Source organism: Alexandromys fortis, unplaced genomic scaffold (genome assembly GCF_014885135.2).
Source record: "Alexandromys fortis isolate MF-2015 unplaced genomic scaffold, M_Fortis_MF-2015_v1.1 scaffold_30, whole genome shotgun sequence".
NCBI lineage: Eukaryota > Metazoa > Chordata > Mammalia > Rodentia > Cricetidae > Alexandromys > Alexandromys fortis.
Window position 1 is genome coordinate 596,061 of NW_026067922.1, and position 17,287 is coordinate 613,347.

A 17,287-nucleotide genomic window follows, 5' to 3' on the forward strand; every position below is an offset into this window, starting at 1 on the left:
TTTTTTTTTTTTTTTTTTTTTTTTTGTAGCTGATTTTACCGAGGTATAATTTCCGGAAAGTAACTTTTCGTATCTGAAGTGTGTCATGGGATGAGTTCTGACAAATGTATGCAATTGTCCAACCGCCACCCCGGAAATGGCCTGTAGCCTAGAAGGTGTCTTTTGCAGGCTGTGCATCCTTTTCACAGCCTCTCCCAGAGATAGAGGTTCACTGCGGCTGTGATGGGCACAGAGGTCAGAGCCAGAGGTTCACTATGGCTGTGATGGCCACAGGGGTCAGAGCCAAAGGTTCACCATGGCTGCGATGTGCACAGGGGCCGGCGAAGCCTGGCGGGAGATCCAGCTCTAAAGTAGACAACGCTTTCAGCACCGAGTTACCACAAATGACACTTTTCAGTTTTAATTCTTCAATTGATTAGCCACCTGCGGTTGCCTGGCAAGGGACATTTAAAGCCCTTAAGCCCCGGATAGGCGGAGTTCCCTACTTCACTCAACGCTTTCAAATACATCCCCTCTCCAAGTTTGCCTTCGGCACACTCTGTCAGGGCCGGGGGCTGGGCATTGCTACCGTGGGAAAGGGGTATGTGAGGTAAGGCGCTGAGTGCAGTTGAGGAGACTCCGAGCAACAGCAGAAGACCATCTGGACTGGAACGCAAGCTGGAATCCTGCAATGCTTTAAAGGCTAAGGCAAATATTGAAGGCTTTGCAGGGATGGGGGTATTCAAAACAGCCTTTTACAAAAAGGACGCCTAGGATTTCAACCCAAGCGGGGAGGGGCACATTGTGAGAGCAATCTTTCAATGCACACCTGTGAAGGAGTAGGCAGAGGATAAAGGGTTGAGCGCATGTAATATTTTTTTTTTAATAAAAGTAAAACAGCGATGGTCTGGAGTATCTGACCAGGTAAATCATGTTTGTGCATTTTGACCAGCGACTTCCCGTGTCAGGGTGGCTTTGGAAGCCCTGCGAAGTTCTGTTTTTCTGCATTGGGGGCTTAAGTACACTGAACCCGAAGCATCAGATGCTTGTTGTGGTCATGTGGGAAAGTAGCAAAGGGACTTTGGTCTTCCTCGAGTGGTGTCCCGGAAACCAGGGAGCTACAGGACAGAGCCTAATGGCTCAATTGGTAGAGCACTTGTATAGTATGCAGACAGTGCTGAGTTTGCGCTCAGCACTACAGAAACCAAGAACAGTGGGCCACACCTGTAATCCCAGTACCCCGGAGGTGGAGACAGGAAGGTCTGAAGTTCAAGGTCATCCTCAACTACCTAGGAAGTTCAGTGCCGGCCTCTGATACAAGAGATTCTGTCAAAAATAAAACAACGAAATCCACAAACACCAAACCAACCAACCAAACAAACAAACAAATCAAATAAAGACTCACAACACTGATTCCTCACTTGGCTCAAACTGCAATTAAAATGGTAGAAGTAACGTTACAGCCACAAAGAAGTGCGGAAACCTTACATTGTATGCACAGAGACTTCTTTTTTAAACTCCGTGGGGAAACCTCATGCATTTAAGATAAAGTTAATTAGTAAAATTGTTTTTGTGCTAAGAGCAGTCTTATTTATACAAAACAGCCCCAAAAAGGTTCATAGAGGTTACGGGCATAGCGAGCTTGTAATTAGCATCTTAAATGTCCGAGAGTATGGACAGTGGGTAACCACAAAGAGATCTCGTTCCCTTCACTCCTGGAAAACCTTGTAATTACCACTCAGATTGCTCATCTCCTGTGAGGGGGAACTCCTCAGACTGTTACATCGTTTCTCCAGCCACCCCGAATATCCCACTCAACCACAGCCCCTAGGTCTACCTGGCTGATACCTGTTGCCAAGGTTCCAGAGAGTCTATAAGAGGTGGTACCCTTGACTCAGAGCTTCTTGGGTTGCATCAGCCGCCCAACTCCTGGGAGAGATGAATATAGATATATTCTCTATTGCCACCAGCTACAGTCCTTCTGGGATGGGAGCCTTGAATCTCCTTGGTACCCTGACCCAGTAGATCCTAGCCTTAAAACAGGAAGAATAACAGCCCTAAAGAATCCCCTTAAATGAGTCATTTCTCTACTGCTGGGAAAGATACTTTCACAAAATCAGTTTCCTTGATCCAAGAGTCCATTCTAACTGCCAGCTCCAGGAATAGGCAGAGAGGGGCCACAGTTTGCTTATATATGCACAGATCTGTGCATCTTCCTGACTCAACATACATACTCATTCACACATGACCTCTTGGCAGCCTTTGGATATCCAGTCTTACATACATGTATTTCCTCCCTCAAATAGCTCCACACCATGCTACCTGCATGGGAAGGAGTGGACAGCCCCCACTAGTGGGCAGCGAGTGAGTCTCCTGAATTTCGCAAAGGTCAGCCATGCAGACCCCCTTACTCTGCAGCTCAGGGGCTGCGGAGCTGCAGGCACATAGAGGTGATTCTCCTCTCATTCCCCAAGCCTTCTAGATGCCAGCTGACTCCCTTCTCTCAGCACGTGTGCCCACACAGCTGCATGGCCGTCTCTCCTCCCAACAAAAGTCCATTGCTCTGCAGTTGGTGGCCCAGAGCGGAGACAATACTTCTCATTTCCTAAATGTTCTTCTGTTTGCGGAGGTCCTGCCCTGGTCCTTCTTCCCAAGTGTGGGTGGAGTGGGTGACCCAGACTTGTTCAGCCTGACACTCACATGCCAACCCACAAACCACAGGCCACTAGTGTCTCTAACCTCTCCAACCTCTTCAAATTAGAAAATCCTATAATCTTGTCACTCCTGTGGTTTCTTCTCCCCCTCTCAGCACTGGGGATTAAATCTCTTGTCTCCTAAATTCTAGGCAGGCTCCACCACTAGGCAGACACTTCCTTAGTCTGGTTTTACTTTTCATTTTTGAGATAGGGATTTACTAACATGCCCAGGTTGACCTTGAACTCACTCCATAGCTCAGGCAAGCCTTGAATTTGCAACCCTCTTGACTCAACCTCCCAAATCGCTAGCTGTCCCACCTTCTTAGGTGTTTCATTTTTGAAGGAAGTGCTTCAACCGCAAAGGGAAATGAAGCTAGATTTGAATGCCGAAGTGAGCCCAAGTTCACTCAGTCAGTTCTTAGCAACAAACATCCTATCCAGGTCTATCAGTCCCGCCCCAGGTATGGGCGGCCAGGAAAGGTGTAGAAGAGGCATGGCTGGCCACCTGCTGCTGTCCTTGCTCTCTAAGTCAAGCACCCTGCAAACTGGAATGAACTATTCCCACCAGTGAGCCACACTATCTTGGTGCTCCAGGGGACCTTTATAGGAAGTTAATGGAGCTTTAAATTTTATAATGCAATTAATAAAATTCAGAGTCTAAGCACAGCTCTCATGTTCAGGCCAGGCAGCATATGTCACACTGGCCTTGGCAGCTTCCACCTCTCTTTATTTAGAAAGATTAACCTTTCTGGGGAATTTCTAGGCTTGGCCGTACATACGACTGGTTCTCATCTGTGGAATTCTATTGGGATAGATCTAAAGGAAAGTCAGATGACATAATTGAGATGCACTGTCCATGGACAAGGGCAGTAGGGCCTTGGTGGCTTTGCTGAGGTGCCCTGGTTAGAAGTTACGTGGGAGTCATGGCGACATGATTATTTCAGGCCACTTCTTCTATAAGGTATGGGAAAATACCCTGGACATAGACATGAAACTAGATGGTGCAGCCTACGGATGAGGGACAAAGAAGAGCATGTTTCTGAGATTTTTTTTTTAACCCAAAAGGATTTCCTTTGGAGCTGTGTGCAGAAGAACCTAAGGCCATTACTGTAGCATGGGATCAGCTACTGCTGAACTGGGAGGGAGTTTATGGACCCGTAGCTATGTGAAGACCCTTTCATGCAACCAACCTGCAGCAGGTGTCTCCATTGCCAACCACAGCCAATCTTTTCCTTTTATTAAGGTTTAATGAGTAACTTTGCTTTTGGAGGAAGTACCAGAACAGTTGTTGCTATTGAGTGAGATCTTATTGGTCCTAGAGCAGGCTGCATTAAAATGGCTCCTTCCAGGAAGTTCTGATAGCAGGGCCTTCAACTCATAAAGGTCACGAGATTCCAGCAGGGGTGGACTGCTGTGGAATAATCCTTCTGTACTCTGTGAACATGTATTATTCTCAATGGTTAATAAAGAGCTTATCAGTAGTAGTCAGGCAGGAAGTATAGGTGGGACAGTTGGACACAGAGGACTCTGGAAAGAAGGGCAGAGTCAGGGAGACAGCAGCCAGCCACTGAGGAAGGAGTACATGTAAAAAATGAGGTAACAAGCTATGAGTCATGTGTCAAAACATAGGGTAAAAATATGCATTAATTTAAATGTAAGAGTTAGCTAGTAACAAGTCTGAGCTATCAGCCGAGCATTTACAATTAATATAAGCCTCAGTGTATTTATTTGGGAGCTGCTGGTGGGACAGAAACTTCCACCTACAGATGTCAAGTACCCTTTCTCAGCTCTGTCTGGCAGCCGGGGAGTGCATCTGACAGACAGAACACCTTCGCCTGCTCCTTTATCTCCTATGAAGCAGTGACATGGGCTAGCACTATGAGACATGCTGGTCTACTTTTGAAATATCCAACATGACAAAACCCTACTGGGTGCTTTCAGTCCACAGGGTCGCCACAGCCTGGCTCCAGCTGTCTGGCTTCTATATGTCCATGGCTTTTGTTCATCATGGCTCTGAAGTTTGTCTGCACTGGTGACAAGGGAGAAAAGGCTTCCCGCTAGTCTTCAGCTGGGCTAGTAACAGCTTTGGATTGCTCTAAGTCTCACTTAGCATCCTGATGTCAACCTGTGCCTTTTCACTGATTGTGTGTGTGTGTGTGTGTGTGTGTGTGTGTGGTATGTGGAAGGCGCACATACATGTCTGTGTAGAGGTCCACAGTTGACCATGAGTGTTTTCTTCAGTCACCCTCTACTTTATTTATTGGGCAGGGCTCACTGATTTTGTTCAGCCTAGAAAGTCAGCAGCCTACAGGCGTCCCCCATCTTTTCCTCCCCAGTCCTGGGATTAGAGGCAGTTACCATGCCTGCCTGATTTTTATGTCAGGCCTAGGATTTGAACGCCGGACCTAACACTTGTATGCAAGCGCTTTATTCTTTGAGCCACCTCTGCAGCCTGCTTGGCACTTCTAACAGTGAGCACACCCCATATGGAAATGTACCCTCTCTCAAGCTACACAGCCAGTCAAACACCTTTCCCTACTTTTTTGGCTCTGGCAGAGAGACCCTTGACCAAGGCCTGTGCTCTTCCAGACCTCCTGCTCCCAAGTTCCTGAGAGTAGGGAAGCAGAGACGAGTAAGGCGAGAACCTTCTGTGGCCCCTGCTCCCAGAACGTATTCAGAAGCAGGTGCTTAGAATGGAGTCCAGGTGGGGTGTTGAGCTGGGCGAGGCAGGCGGGTGGGGCTGGGTTTGAAGGAAGGGCATCTTAAGGTAATGAGAATTTTTTTTTTTTTGCATTCCAGGGCTTGCCAGCTTCCAACTTGCTGTTTACTGCATTGAAAAATATTCCACACGATGGAAGAACTATTTTCCAAAACAAAATGCTAGTATTCATCAGGAGGCGCGGGCTGTGCAGTGTGAACAATTCACTTTCGTTAAGTACCATATGGCCGCTGGTAGGAAAACGCTAACATGTTTCAACAGTACAGCTGGGGTAGGGCTCCTTTATTCACCGTGCAGATGGCTCTAATTGACATCTCTCCTAAAACAGGTCTCCAGCATTTCTGCAGGATCATTAGAGTAATTAGTTATTAAATACCATCACCACTTTTAGAGAGGGGGTCTGATCCTTGGCAATGCTCCACCGTGATGGAACTGACAGGCTGGCTGGGAGACCTAGCCAGGGGAAGGGCTTGTGGTAGGGGCGTGCTAGCCCCTCCTTCCGGGAGTCTGGGCCAGAAGAGGACAAAGGTCAAGCAGATTTGAGACTAGCCCTTTGAGAGAATCAGGGCAACCAAATAACTAACTCCCTGATCACCCAGGCTTAATTTACCCTGTGACCTGGGGTGAGCAATCGCCCTCCATGGTCTACAGGGCTGAGGCTATGAAGGAAAGAGCAAAAGAAAGGAACAGGAAGGACTAAGGTGCTGTGGTTGAACCGGAAGGACTAAGGTGCTGTGGTGGAGCTCCTCTCGGTGCTTGTTCAGGGCTCAGACAAATCCTTCCTTGTTCCTTTGGGGGAGTGACGAGCAGTGGCTCCGAGGACACAGAAATACCTGAGATGCAGACTTTGACACTGTGACAGGTGTCCCTGGTGGTGGGGTGCATGAGATGGCCACTCAGGTTGTCTACGCCCTGACCAGAAGGGAATTATCCCAGGGGTGGGACCTGGCCCAATCTCAATAAGCCCTAGAAGCAGGCTGAGCGGGAGCCCTGCCCAAACTGGGTACAGACATAGACCGTTTCCCAGGTTTGGTCTCAGTGGTGAGCCATGACTATCAGGAAACAATTACAGCATCCTCTCAAGGGCTCATTCTCTCTATCAGCCCAGGAAAACCCAGGGTGAACAGACAGGTAAGGCAGAAGGGGAGGAACGCGAGGAAGACTGAACACTGCCCTGTCTTGAAGTCGGACACAAAGAGTTTTTAAAAAATACCGTCATGGCCCGGACTCCTGATCCATGCAGAAACCTGTGTCCTGAGTCTGTGCTCTGGTTAGCAGGTGACCAAATGCTCTTGTTTGAAGGTGCTTCCCCAAGTTTGGATGTTGGAAATTTATGCCCCAGTGTGAAAGTGTTGGGAGGTGGGACCTACTGGGAAATGTTTGGGCCATGAGGGCTTCCTGCTTAGGAGGGGACTAATGACGTCATTGCTGCAGTGGGTTAATCATTATGAGATGAAATGGTGAGTTTGTGCTCACTCCTCTCTTGTGCAGGCTCTGTTGCCCTTCTTTCTTGTGCCATACATAGGATGACATGGCATGAAGGTCCTCACCTGACCCCTGGTACCTTGATACTAGATGGATTTCCTAGGCTCTAGAACAGTAAGAAATCTCTCTCTCTCTCTCTCTCTCTCTCTCTCTCTCTCTCTCTCTCTCTCTCTCTCTCTCCTCTCTCCTCTCTCCTCTCTCCTCTCTCCTCTATAGTGATACAGTGATACAGAACAAATGCAGACACTTGGTATTACACTCAATGACAAGTCTCTAGTCAAGGTTGGGCAGGGGCCTGTGGGGATCACTCCCATGGCAGATGCTTTGAAAAGAGTACCATGTCATTCCAAGACCCAAGCTGCACAGATGCAGGCAACCTTCAGACTTGTGTCTCCCTGTCTTGACCCCCACACATGACATATGAAGACAGCCTCACCAGGGTGGCCAGAGATAGCCTCGTGAGCCACGTAGCTTTTGAAGAATAGCAAGGTGGAACCCCTTGGAGATTTTTCAAAAGAGCACATACATGTATTCAGAGGGTGATACGGATCCAGGAGACAGCCTTCCCTTTGAACTCATTTCCCACTGATTGGAGGTTAATAGCGAGGCATTATTAGTTTAATTTCACAGTCTAATCAGTTTCCTGCCTTATCGATTGAAGGACTTGGTGCAATTGTAATTGTGTGCGGCTGAAAGGTAAAACTCCAGGCTGAAGGGGTAAAGCCAGTGGTTCTCTGGGCTCGGACACACGCAGAGGAAGCTCTTGACTTTGCTTGTCCACAGCTCACCCGACACGGGCCCTGCCACCCAGATGCCACCTCCCCATAGACAGGATTCTCTTGCTGGGGAAGCACAGAAATGCGAGGCACCTCCGAGACCCCACAAGAAGAACTACAGCCCTGAAAGCAGCCCCTTGCCCTAACACCATACCACGTCTGAAGTCCCCTTGAATGCCATTCTGAGCCCCAAACTGGCCCAGGGCCTCATTGCTAAACACCCTCTGCCAGCAGGGCCCCATCTGCGCGATAGAATTTTTTGTCACTTTTTCAAATCAGAATAGAAACAATTTTTAGTCTATAATTATCATTTCTTTTCTCAACAGACAAATGTTTCCTTTTAAATTGTAGGGCGGAAAAAGCAAAGGACAACATTTTAAACCAAAAAGAAAGACTAAAATTAATTCCTTCTTTACAGAAAAATAAAATACAACAGCTCGAAGAAAGCCAGGTTTTCTTTCTTTCTTTCTTTCTTTCTTTCTTTCTTTCTTTCTTTCTTTCTTTCTTTCTTTCTTTCTTTCTTTCCAAAAGAGCAACAAAACACAGCACTGGATTTCTTGCTGCTGGTTAACGTCCAGTTTTGAGAAGCAAGTCCCACGGGGACAATGCTGGCACAGTCTGCAGACCACTACTGGCTTCTGGTGTCTGGGTTTATCTGGACCAGTCCCATAAAGCCTCAGTGTAGGACACCAGTGTAGGATGTGGGATCTCAGGAGTCAAGCCAGCGTCTGGGGTCTACCTAATTCCCTTATGCAGCATTGGGGTGAGAGTTTACCACTTGGGCCTTTGGTTTCCTTATCTTTACAACGGGAGCCCTACTCAGCTTGCAGGGTTATTGAGGGTTGTTTTGTAGTTGAAAAGCCCTGAGTAAATCCTGCTGCCTTTACCTGGAAGTTAGCACTAACCAGACTCATGACAGGAACATCACTTCTAAATGCCTAAGTCCAGCAGCCTCCAAGACCTGCTGACCCTCTCTGAGCCAGCAGATTCCTCTGCTCCGCAGGCAAGCAACCAAAGAGCTACTGAAAGGCATGCACGGGTCTGGACAACACCCCAGTTATTGTCCCTGGATGCACAGGACTGTGTTAAAGACCACCCTGTCACACAGCAGGTCACATTTAAAGATCCCAAAGACTCTGCATGTGGCTGGGGCAGAGTCTGCTCAGACAAAGGAGTAGAAAGGCAAAGAGTGCAGTTAGTGTCTGACTTTCCGTCTGTCCATCCATCTGTCTCTCCATCTCCCTCCCTCCCTTCTTTTCTTCCTCCCTCCCTCCGTCCCTATCTCTCTCTTGTGTCTTAGAGTCCATGTTAAGAAGCTCAGCTTCACAATGTTAAGAAATTCGGCTTCAGAATAATGGGCCAACAAATGACCAAAGCCCCAACCCTACTTCCCCTCCCGCCGCCGCTCCAGACTCATCAATGGGAGGCCAGATCTCACACAGCTCCAAGGACACACCATCCCAGTGCCTATGGTTGTTGCTGTTCCAACCAGGTGAAACCCCCGGGGGCTCCCCATTCCCAGAGCTGTCCTGGTAGACACTGAACACTCAGCTGTGGTGGTGTCAGTAACAAAAACAAACCAAACCCACTCTGTCCTTGATGTGAAGCATAGCCTCTGCTGCATAAATAAACCCGCAGTGTCCATATCGCATTGCCAGCGCGGTGGTCCTGAGCATGAAGCTGGCCAGAGACATTAACCATGGGCTCACAAGAGCGAGCCAGGCCAGCTCCACCTCCAAATTCTAGCTCATGACACTTGAAAGGTTCGCCTATGAACTGGGTACAGGGCTGAAGATACTGTCTAAGCCTGCACCTGCACCCCAGGACATTACGGGGGGCGGGGCGTAGAGAACAGAACAACCACCAGGCCACCATGCCCTCTGTGTCTTGGCATTGAGCTACAGGCATTTCCCACAGCCACACAACCTTCCCTAGAATTCCTGAATTTTCACACTGGTTACTGCCCAGCTTACCACTATGTCTCTGAAGACCTCGCTGCACCAGGGCCTCGCATCTCCTCCAAGCTCCTGATCTCATTGTTCCAGGCCATGAGCGCAGCTTGTGCTTCCCCTCGGCTGCAGTGTTGGCCTCCTGCAGTCCCTGCTACAGCCCAATCTCCTTGGAAGGCACACACTGTCCCTCCTCTCTAAAGTCCTGGACACCCACAATACCGTGTTTGTAGGTAATGAACTCCACGGTGCTTGTGGGCATGCCCCAGCTTCCCAGTATACTCCATGTGGTTTCTTGATATAAAACAAAGACTCTGGAACCTTCTGCTTCGTGACTCAACACTCCTTATGGTAGACTTCTAATTCAAGACTCTTCCGGAAATGTCTTTACCTCCTGGCCTTTCCCTGCCTGTCAGAGCAGAGGAAGCTAGCACTGGTATCTGTGCTTAAGGACAAAATGTCTGTTTTCTCAAGGATCTTGGCGATGTCACTTGTACGGCCAGAAGGAGCCAGAAAGATGGCGAGTTACACTGAGAGGGACCTCCTGCTGGCCTAGGCTGCAGCTGAACTCTCCTGCAAAACTGGCAGGGACCGAAACAGATACCGGAGCACTGTAATGCGCCCAACAGGTGGAAAAGACAACTGGGTACTGGGTACCTGATCACTTTCTAAAAATAGCCCAGGGCCCGGCTCCACAGGCTCCCCCCCACCAAGCAGGGACGGGGCCCCGTAGTCGCTTACAAAGTTTTAGAAGAGGGGGCAAGTCTTAGTCACCCTCTCCCCCTTTCCAGGCAAAGCAGACGCTGCCCTTCGGCCAGCATAAAAGATCTAGACTGGGGTTTGGGGCCTGGCCCTGAATCTCCTCCCCGGCAGCTCTGGCCCACTGCTCGGCCTGTAGGAACTGTCCCCTTGGCTGCTGGGTCAAGTGGGAGAGGGAAGAAGACGGCATGAACAGATGCCAGGGAGGTCTGGGCAGCACTTCTTGGCCGAGGGATCTGGGAACACAGACATTCTCCTCCGACCAAGGCACTGACAGCATCGAATAGAAATGCCATGCTCCGTGGTCATGCGGAGCAGGAGGAAAGAAGGAAGGAGTCCTCGGGGCCAAACCCCCACCATCTCCACTGCCCTCCTGGCTGCAGGCTCAGGAAAACAGTGGGCAAGGGAATAAAGCGGGGAGTTCTCTCCCAGGCCCAGGCCTGGCTCTAGCCCGAAGCCTAAGAGCCCAGGTTCCTTCTGGCCCTTTACTCCCTCCTACGTGTCTAGACAGGAATACTTAGCTCTCAGCACCTAGGAGTCGGTCATGGGTTTGACACGAGTGCCGGCACTGTGCCCGTACCCGCACCATTTGACCAGCTCGGGGAAGTATTAGACAAACAAAGCAAGCTCGTGAAGTCATGGCAGGGATTTTTACAATATCACTAAGTCATCAAGCTGAGAACCATAATCTGAATTTGGATAAACATCACGGTGGTGGGGGGGAGGGCGAACTTACTTTTAAACTGCATCTGGGGCAAATCTCCATGACCTCCCTTGTTCCCCTACCCCATGGAGCATGCCTCCTGGCTCTGCTGAGAAGCCAGAGAATGTCTTCCCATAATATCTACAAACCACACACGTGTTCCCAGTACTGTGAAGTCCCTTGGAGACTTTTAAAGTCCCTCCGCCTTTCTGGGACACTGGAAGGGAGACACAGCAATGCCTATCTTTAAGAGCTGTTGTGCGAGCAGCTATCAGCAATGAGGACCCTCCTGCATCTCGGTCCCTCCACCCGCTCTAGCCCCTCTCGGACACCCGACCTCACGTTCCTCCTCTCTTGGACTATACTGAGATCACGTTGCCGAAATAGGACACCCGCCCTCCTCCTGCCAGCCCTAGGCCACCCTGGCACCAGTGTGTGCACGGTCACCCACCCACGAGCCGTGAACATCCATCACCGTAGTTCACAGCTGCCTTTCCCCTCAGCACCTCTTGATCCAGGGCAGGTGGGCACATCACTTCAGGGGCTAACACCTCCGGTCTTCCCTGGCGCTCAGAGCTGGTGAGGCGGGCTCTCAGCCTGTGTCTCTTCCACCCTCCTGCCAGCTCTGGGTTTGGTGTAGTGGAAAGAGATGCAGATAAAAAGTTGAGCACTCCGGTTTGGGCGGGCTCTGCTAGACCCTCGCATAACACAGGCAACCACCTCCCTGGCCTGGCCTCGCCTCGGGGAGGTGAGGAGTAGGGGGGGATGATAAATAGATAGATAGATAGATAGATAGATAGATAGATAGATAGATAGATAGATAGATAGAAAGAAAGATAAATAATAGCAAAATACTGAGTGGGGAAGGGTTTCTTCAGAGTAAAGCTCTGACTGAAGAAATCCATTATTTTTGCAGCGCAGGGCCGATGGTGGCCAGGCAGGCTTCTCAACAAGAGCACAGCTCTGCCTCCACCAGCCTTCTCTTTGCGAGATAAGTACTTACTTCAAGGTTCCCGTTTTTTCTCTTTGGTCAAAGGAATTGCAGAAGCATGCCAAGCCCCAAGCAGCACAAACAGCGAATAATCACTTGGAAGAGAAGCTTGTTGAAATGAGTCTTTCCTAGGGACAAGGTCGGCTGGCAGCCTTGGCCTATAAATCACTGTGCCCTCCTCGGCTTACTGGCTCACGCTGAGAGATGAACTCGGCTGGACTCTGACATTTCCTAGCTTCTAAGACGATGCCTTGCACACAGTAGGCTTCTATTCATTGTTCACGGAACTCAGTAACTGTAAAGGTAGCAGAAGGGGGCAAAGCCATGCCCACTCTAACTTGATAGTCACTATTCGAAGCCTAGGCAAGAGACAGAATCCAAATCAGACTCGGTTCCTGTCTGCAGCAAGTGGGCGGCTCATTCTTGCCAGCCTTAGCTGCAAAGGATTCTGGGGAGAGCCTAGGGAGGGTAGAATTAACGCACTTACTGTATTATGTTGCATTGGTGATAAGACCAAAATTTGGGGATTTTTTAAAAATGAGACTCCTGTGTTCTCTGTTTTGTCTCATTAGCACTGGAAAGGGCCCAGCTTAGCGCTTACGTCCTTTGCTTTGGGATGGAGGGAGGCTCATGGGCCGTTTGGAAATTTACTCTTCACACACTGTGCTCTCTGTTCTCACCAGGACATGGGTCTTCTGCTCACAGATGGGCTGTGCTGCCATGGGCTGCCAACCAGGAGGCAAGTGGAGTCAGAGTGCCTGGCAGTTCAGTGTGCCCGTGCTAGGCCCAACTCCCTGGTTCTGGAACCCCCTCTCCTTCTAGTGCCTATAAACACCAGAGGGCAGACACAAAGTTCTCACATTGTTCTCTAGGGACAGCTCCGATACTTCCACATGGAGTTGGCCATACCGGAGTGGCAATCCACACAATGACAAGTCAGGCCCACACAGTCACATGCAGATGTACCTTCTGCAGGACCCTGTGAGGACCCTGGGGGCTGCTCTGGGGAGTGTGATCATTTGACAGTGGCTGGGACCGAGTGCGAGCTTTGAATCTGGCATAGCAGAGGGCTTTACTCTATGTGGAGAGAGCTGACTCTGTCATATGGAGTAAGAGCTATGTAGTAACGCCAATGTTTGAGCTGAAAGAGGTAAGGCACCCTCCCCAGGAGCTGGCCACAGACCTTTGGGAGGGAAGGGAATCCAGCCACCCTGTCTTCTGGTCCAAATTGAAGGACTCTCCAACCTATGACCAGGCTCATATTATATTCTTAGTAAACTTCTAAAAAGCAAGAAGTACCTAATATGTTCAAAATGAAAAATCGCCACCCTAGGGCTTTGGGGGTTTAGCCTAATGATGGAATGCTTGCCTAACACATGTGAGGTCCTGAGCTGGATACCCGAAACTAGAAAAAAAGCCTCCTTTGTTTATTCTAAACATACCCAAAAGTCAAGAAGCCATCAGCCAACACCCTAGAAGGAACTACCAAAGGACGTCATGACATCACAGTGTGGAAGCTCAATGCTCGTAGGAAAGCATCAGCCTGACTGATTACATCCTAAGAGGTTTCTTTGCACAAAATTCTAGCAAACAGGTCTGGAGAAACTTCGAAAAGCTGTTGCTTCAAATGAGAACAATGACCACAGCAAGTTTAAAGGATAAGGAGAAAGGGTGCAGGAAGTCTAGGAAGAGCAGGCACACGGTTCAGCAAGCATCGTCAGCTTTGGCCATTTGTTTCAGGGGTCAAGGTCTAACTATCTCCCCTGGCTCCAGAGAATCTACACATCAGAGTATAACAAACGCTTCTAGCAAGGCAATGGACCAGTTAAGAGTGTGGGGCTTGGGTTTCTGAATAGCCTCTATGTCCAGCCTCTGATATTTATCTTCTGTGTGTCCCAGAGCAATTGGCTAAAACTATTTGAGCTTGTTTCCTCTCAAGAAATGGGGAAATAAGTGGTCCTTCTTCTAGTTTGGTAAGTAGGGAACCGGGAAGTGTTTAGTGTCCTGGCCCTACAGAAGATAAACCCTATACACAATACACCGAGGAAGAGAGGAGTAGATAGCTGGTTTTCTTCCTAAAGATTTTCCCAATATGGCTAAAATAAGAGTTTAGGTTTTTAATGTGAGTAAAAGTAATGACAAAGTAAGGAGAATCCAGAAGAGGAACCAAGGTAGGCACAACCCTGTTTCCAGAAGACACATCTCAAATTCTCAGTACTCAGTGAGGGCCTCGACACATTTGATCTAACTTCTTACACCCTCCCAGTTTGGTTGCAGTTGTACAAACTATTGACTGATGATGGATCTTGCACAGGAGTGAAACTCTCCCAAGGCTAACATTGCTCATGACCAGGATTCAGGCACGGAATTGTCTAAAGCCAGACCAGGAGCAAGAAGAGCAGCCTGGCCTGAGCAGGCTCAGGAGTGGATGCCCGCTCAGGGGACTAGAATGCCAGCAAGGGGGCCTAAAGGGCAAGCCACATCTGGAGCTCCAGGGTACTAGGGAGCAAGCCCAGACTCGGAGACTCCCCGGCACTGGCCTTAGTAGAGAGTTCTGACAGGGTTGGAGCAGAAGAACCTGAGAATTTCCACTGCGTGAACTCTACCTCCAAGAGCACAGCATAGGGGCAACCCTCATCTCTATTCCTACATGGAGGCTAGCCAGGAGGGACCGAGTCCATGGCCTTCTCTGAGGGTCCTTCAAGAGTGACCATAGGAGGGCCACCTAAGGGAACCCCATGTATCTACCCACTACCTTTCATCTGCACAGGACCCGTCACGGGCTCTTGCTCACGTTCCAGGCAGAAGAGAACGGAAGAAACACACGGGTCACCACCATCTACATTTCTTCTTCCAGCCACCCCTGCTGACCCTGAGTTAGAGGCAGTGGGGAAAGGTGAGTGAGGAGATGGGGACGTGGCAGGACTTGTGTGTGGAGACAAGACTGTTGTTGAAGCCCCTGTGACCCCTCAGTGTTGGTGGATGATAACGTATCATTTTTCACAGCCATAATATTTAGAAAAGACGAAAATGAACAACTTTATCGGGGGGGGGGGTGGTGGGATCTTAATACTCTGGCTAAAGTTCCTTTTGCTAACACACAGGGGTATCTGTGATGGGAATTTGTCATATTAAAAAGCATATGGGAAAATGTGGCCTTAAATGAGGGAAACTTTCACATAGCTACGAGACGGCCGGAGTGTGGTGTATGTCATGGGTCTCCTGAAGAAAAAGATGCTTGGCGTTAATAACTAGCCCTTGTTCTTCCCAGAAGGTTCTGTTGATACCACAATCTCAGGACTCAGGAAACAGAGGCGGGGCAGTGGCCTGACCTTGGCCTTTCACCAGTGTGTGGGGGGGGAATTCCAAGAATTCACAATTAGAGTCCAGCACACTAAGCTTTGTTCTCAACGGCTCTTCCTCCGCCCAGCAGAGGCTGTGCTTCTGTTGACAGTAGTCAATGAACCCAGAAGGTCAGACAGAAAGGCTCCCTCAGCTTCTTTCCATGCCTCTGTCCCGCTGCAGAGACCAGGTCCCTTGAAACCGAGGAGGCCAGGGAGGACGAAAGAAACACGGCACACATTCTACAGCACACATTTAGAACATCAGTGGAGTTTAGCGGGTCTCAACCTGTGTGTTGTGTCCCCTTGGAGTCACATATCAGATAGCCTGCATAAAAACTATTTACATTATAATTCATAACAGTAGCAAAATTATAGTTATGAAGTAAAAACGAAATTATTTTGTAGTTGAGCGGTGGTCACCACCACATGAGGAACTGAATTAAAGGGTCACAGCATTAGGAAGATTGTGAACCCTTAGCTTTTTCCTTACTTGGGTTGGTTTCCTTCAGTGAGACTGGGTTTTCAGCCCCATCCTGCTCACCGTTACTTCTTTGCCTGGCTTTTCTCCTGGGCTCTCTGAAGACAGAGCCCAAATTGGGTGACATACCAGGGCTGGGTTCATGCCTAGCACTTTTGGGTAGGCCTAGACTGGTGGTTCCATACATACCAGCTGCCTGGAGGCTCTTCTGCCCTGGCCAGCAGGAGTTATCAAATACCACAGAGGATGGATATGTTGGACTGAGCCTGCAGGTAACAAAACCCTGAAAGAGGGACAAATGAGGGTCTGTGGCTAGGACCTTTGAGACTCCCTGAGCTGACAAGAAGGAGCGGGACTTAGCTGTGAAAGAGCCCTGGGCAGGACGTTGGGGACAATATGGGTCCATGTCTGAAAGGAACCCTGTGACTGATAGTGCACTACAGGCCACAGTTGGTGGCAGGTCCCAGAGCTGATTCTCTGGAGGTGACGGACAGCAGATGTCTTAGTAAGGGTTACTATCACTGTGAAGAGACAACAAGACCATGGCAACTCTTATAATAAAAACATTTCATGTGGTGGCTCGCTTACAATCCAGAGGTTCAGTCCATTATGTTGGGGAGCAGGGTGGCATGCAGGCAGGCATTGTGCTGAAGAAATAGCCAAGTATCCTACTTCTTTCAGGCAACAGGAAGTCGACTGACTGTCACATTGAATGAAGCCTTGAGAAAAAGACCTCAAAGCCCACCCCCACAGTGACACATTTCCTCCAACAAGGCCACACCTCCTAAAGCACCACTCCCTTTGGGGGTCATTTTCTTCCAAACCACCACAGCAGTGGAAACCCACAAAAGGCCCAGCCTTTGTTTCTCCACTGAGGCACCACTTGCTTCTGACGCCTGGGGCTAGGCACCCCCATTCACATTCTGAGATGGTCACCTGATTCATCAGAAGGAACAGAACTTGAAGTGACTGTAGCCAAGGACCAGGGACAGGTTAGATGCACAGCTGTGGAGTGTTCCCAGTGAGGACCATAGCTGACCACAAACAGGGCACCAAGGAGGCCTGAGAGATGTTTCAGGCCTCAATGCAGACTGGGCAGTGCTGAGGTACTAGGCATAGCACAGGGGAGGAGTGTCCCTGGAGACTGGGCTGCAGGGAGCCTACCCCAGGATAGAGGCAATGTGTAGCATCCTCGAAAAAGATGGCAGGGCCCGAGCCTTGGCAGGAGGTCCAGGCCGTCTTTCCAGGCCAGTGCAGAAGCATAGGTCTGAGGAAGATGGTGCAGTGAGGCAGACAGAGGCAGCCATATCTGAGCATACCCCAGCTTTTGCAGAAGGCAGCTCCCGACTTCTTTACGGTCTCATTCATGCTCCCGAAGCCCTGTGGCCCAGACAAACCTTCCCAGACA

At 49.4% G+C, this 17,287-nt stretch overlaps 1 protein-coding gene across 3 annotated transcripts in view; it reads right to left on the reverse strand.

The window, feature by feature from the left end:
* Nucleotides 1-17,287, reverse strand: part of Klhl29 (kelch like family member 29) — a 302,875-nt gene that overhangs the window by 160,671 nt on the left and 124,917 nt on the right. The window contains exon 1 of one of the 3 annotated variants that reach the window (XM_050141979.1): nucleotides 11,573-11,694. The exons of the other annotated variants lie outside the window; for them this stretch is intronic. Within the exon in view, the coding sequence (XP_049997936.1) occupies nucleotides 11,573-11,599 (27 nt within the window). The 5' untranslated portion in view covers nucleotides 11,600-11,694. Of the gene's footprint in view, nucleotides 1-11,572; nucleotides 11,695-17,287 lie in introns of those variants that run through there. 3 annotated transcript variants of the gene reach the window in all.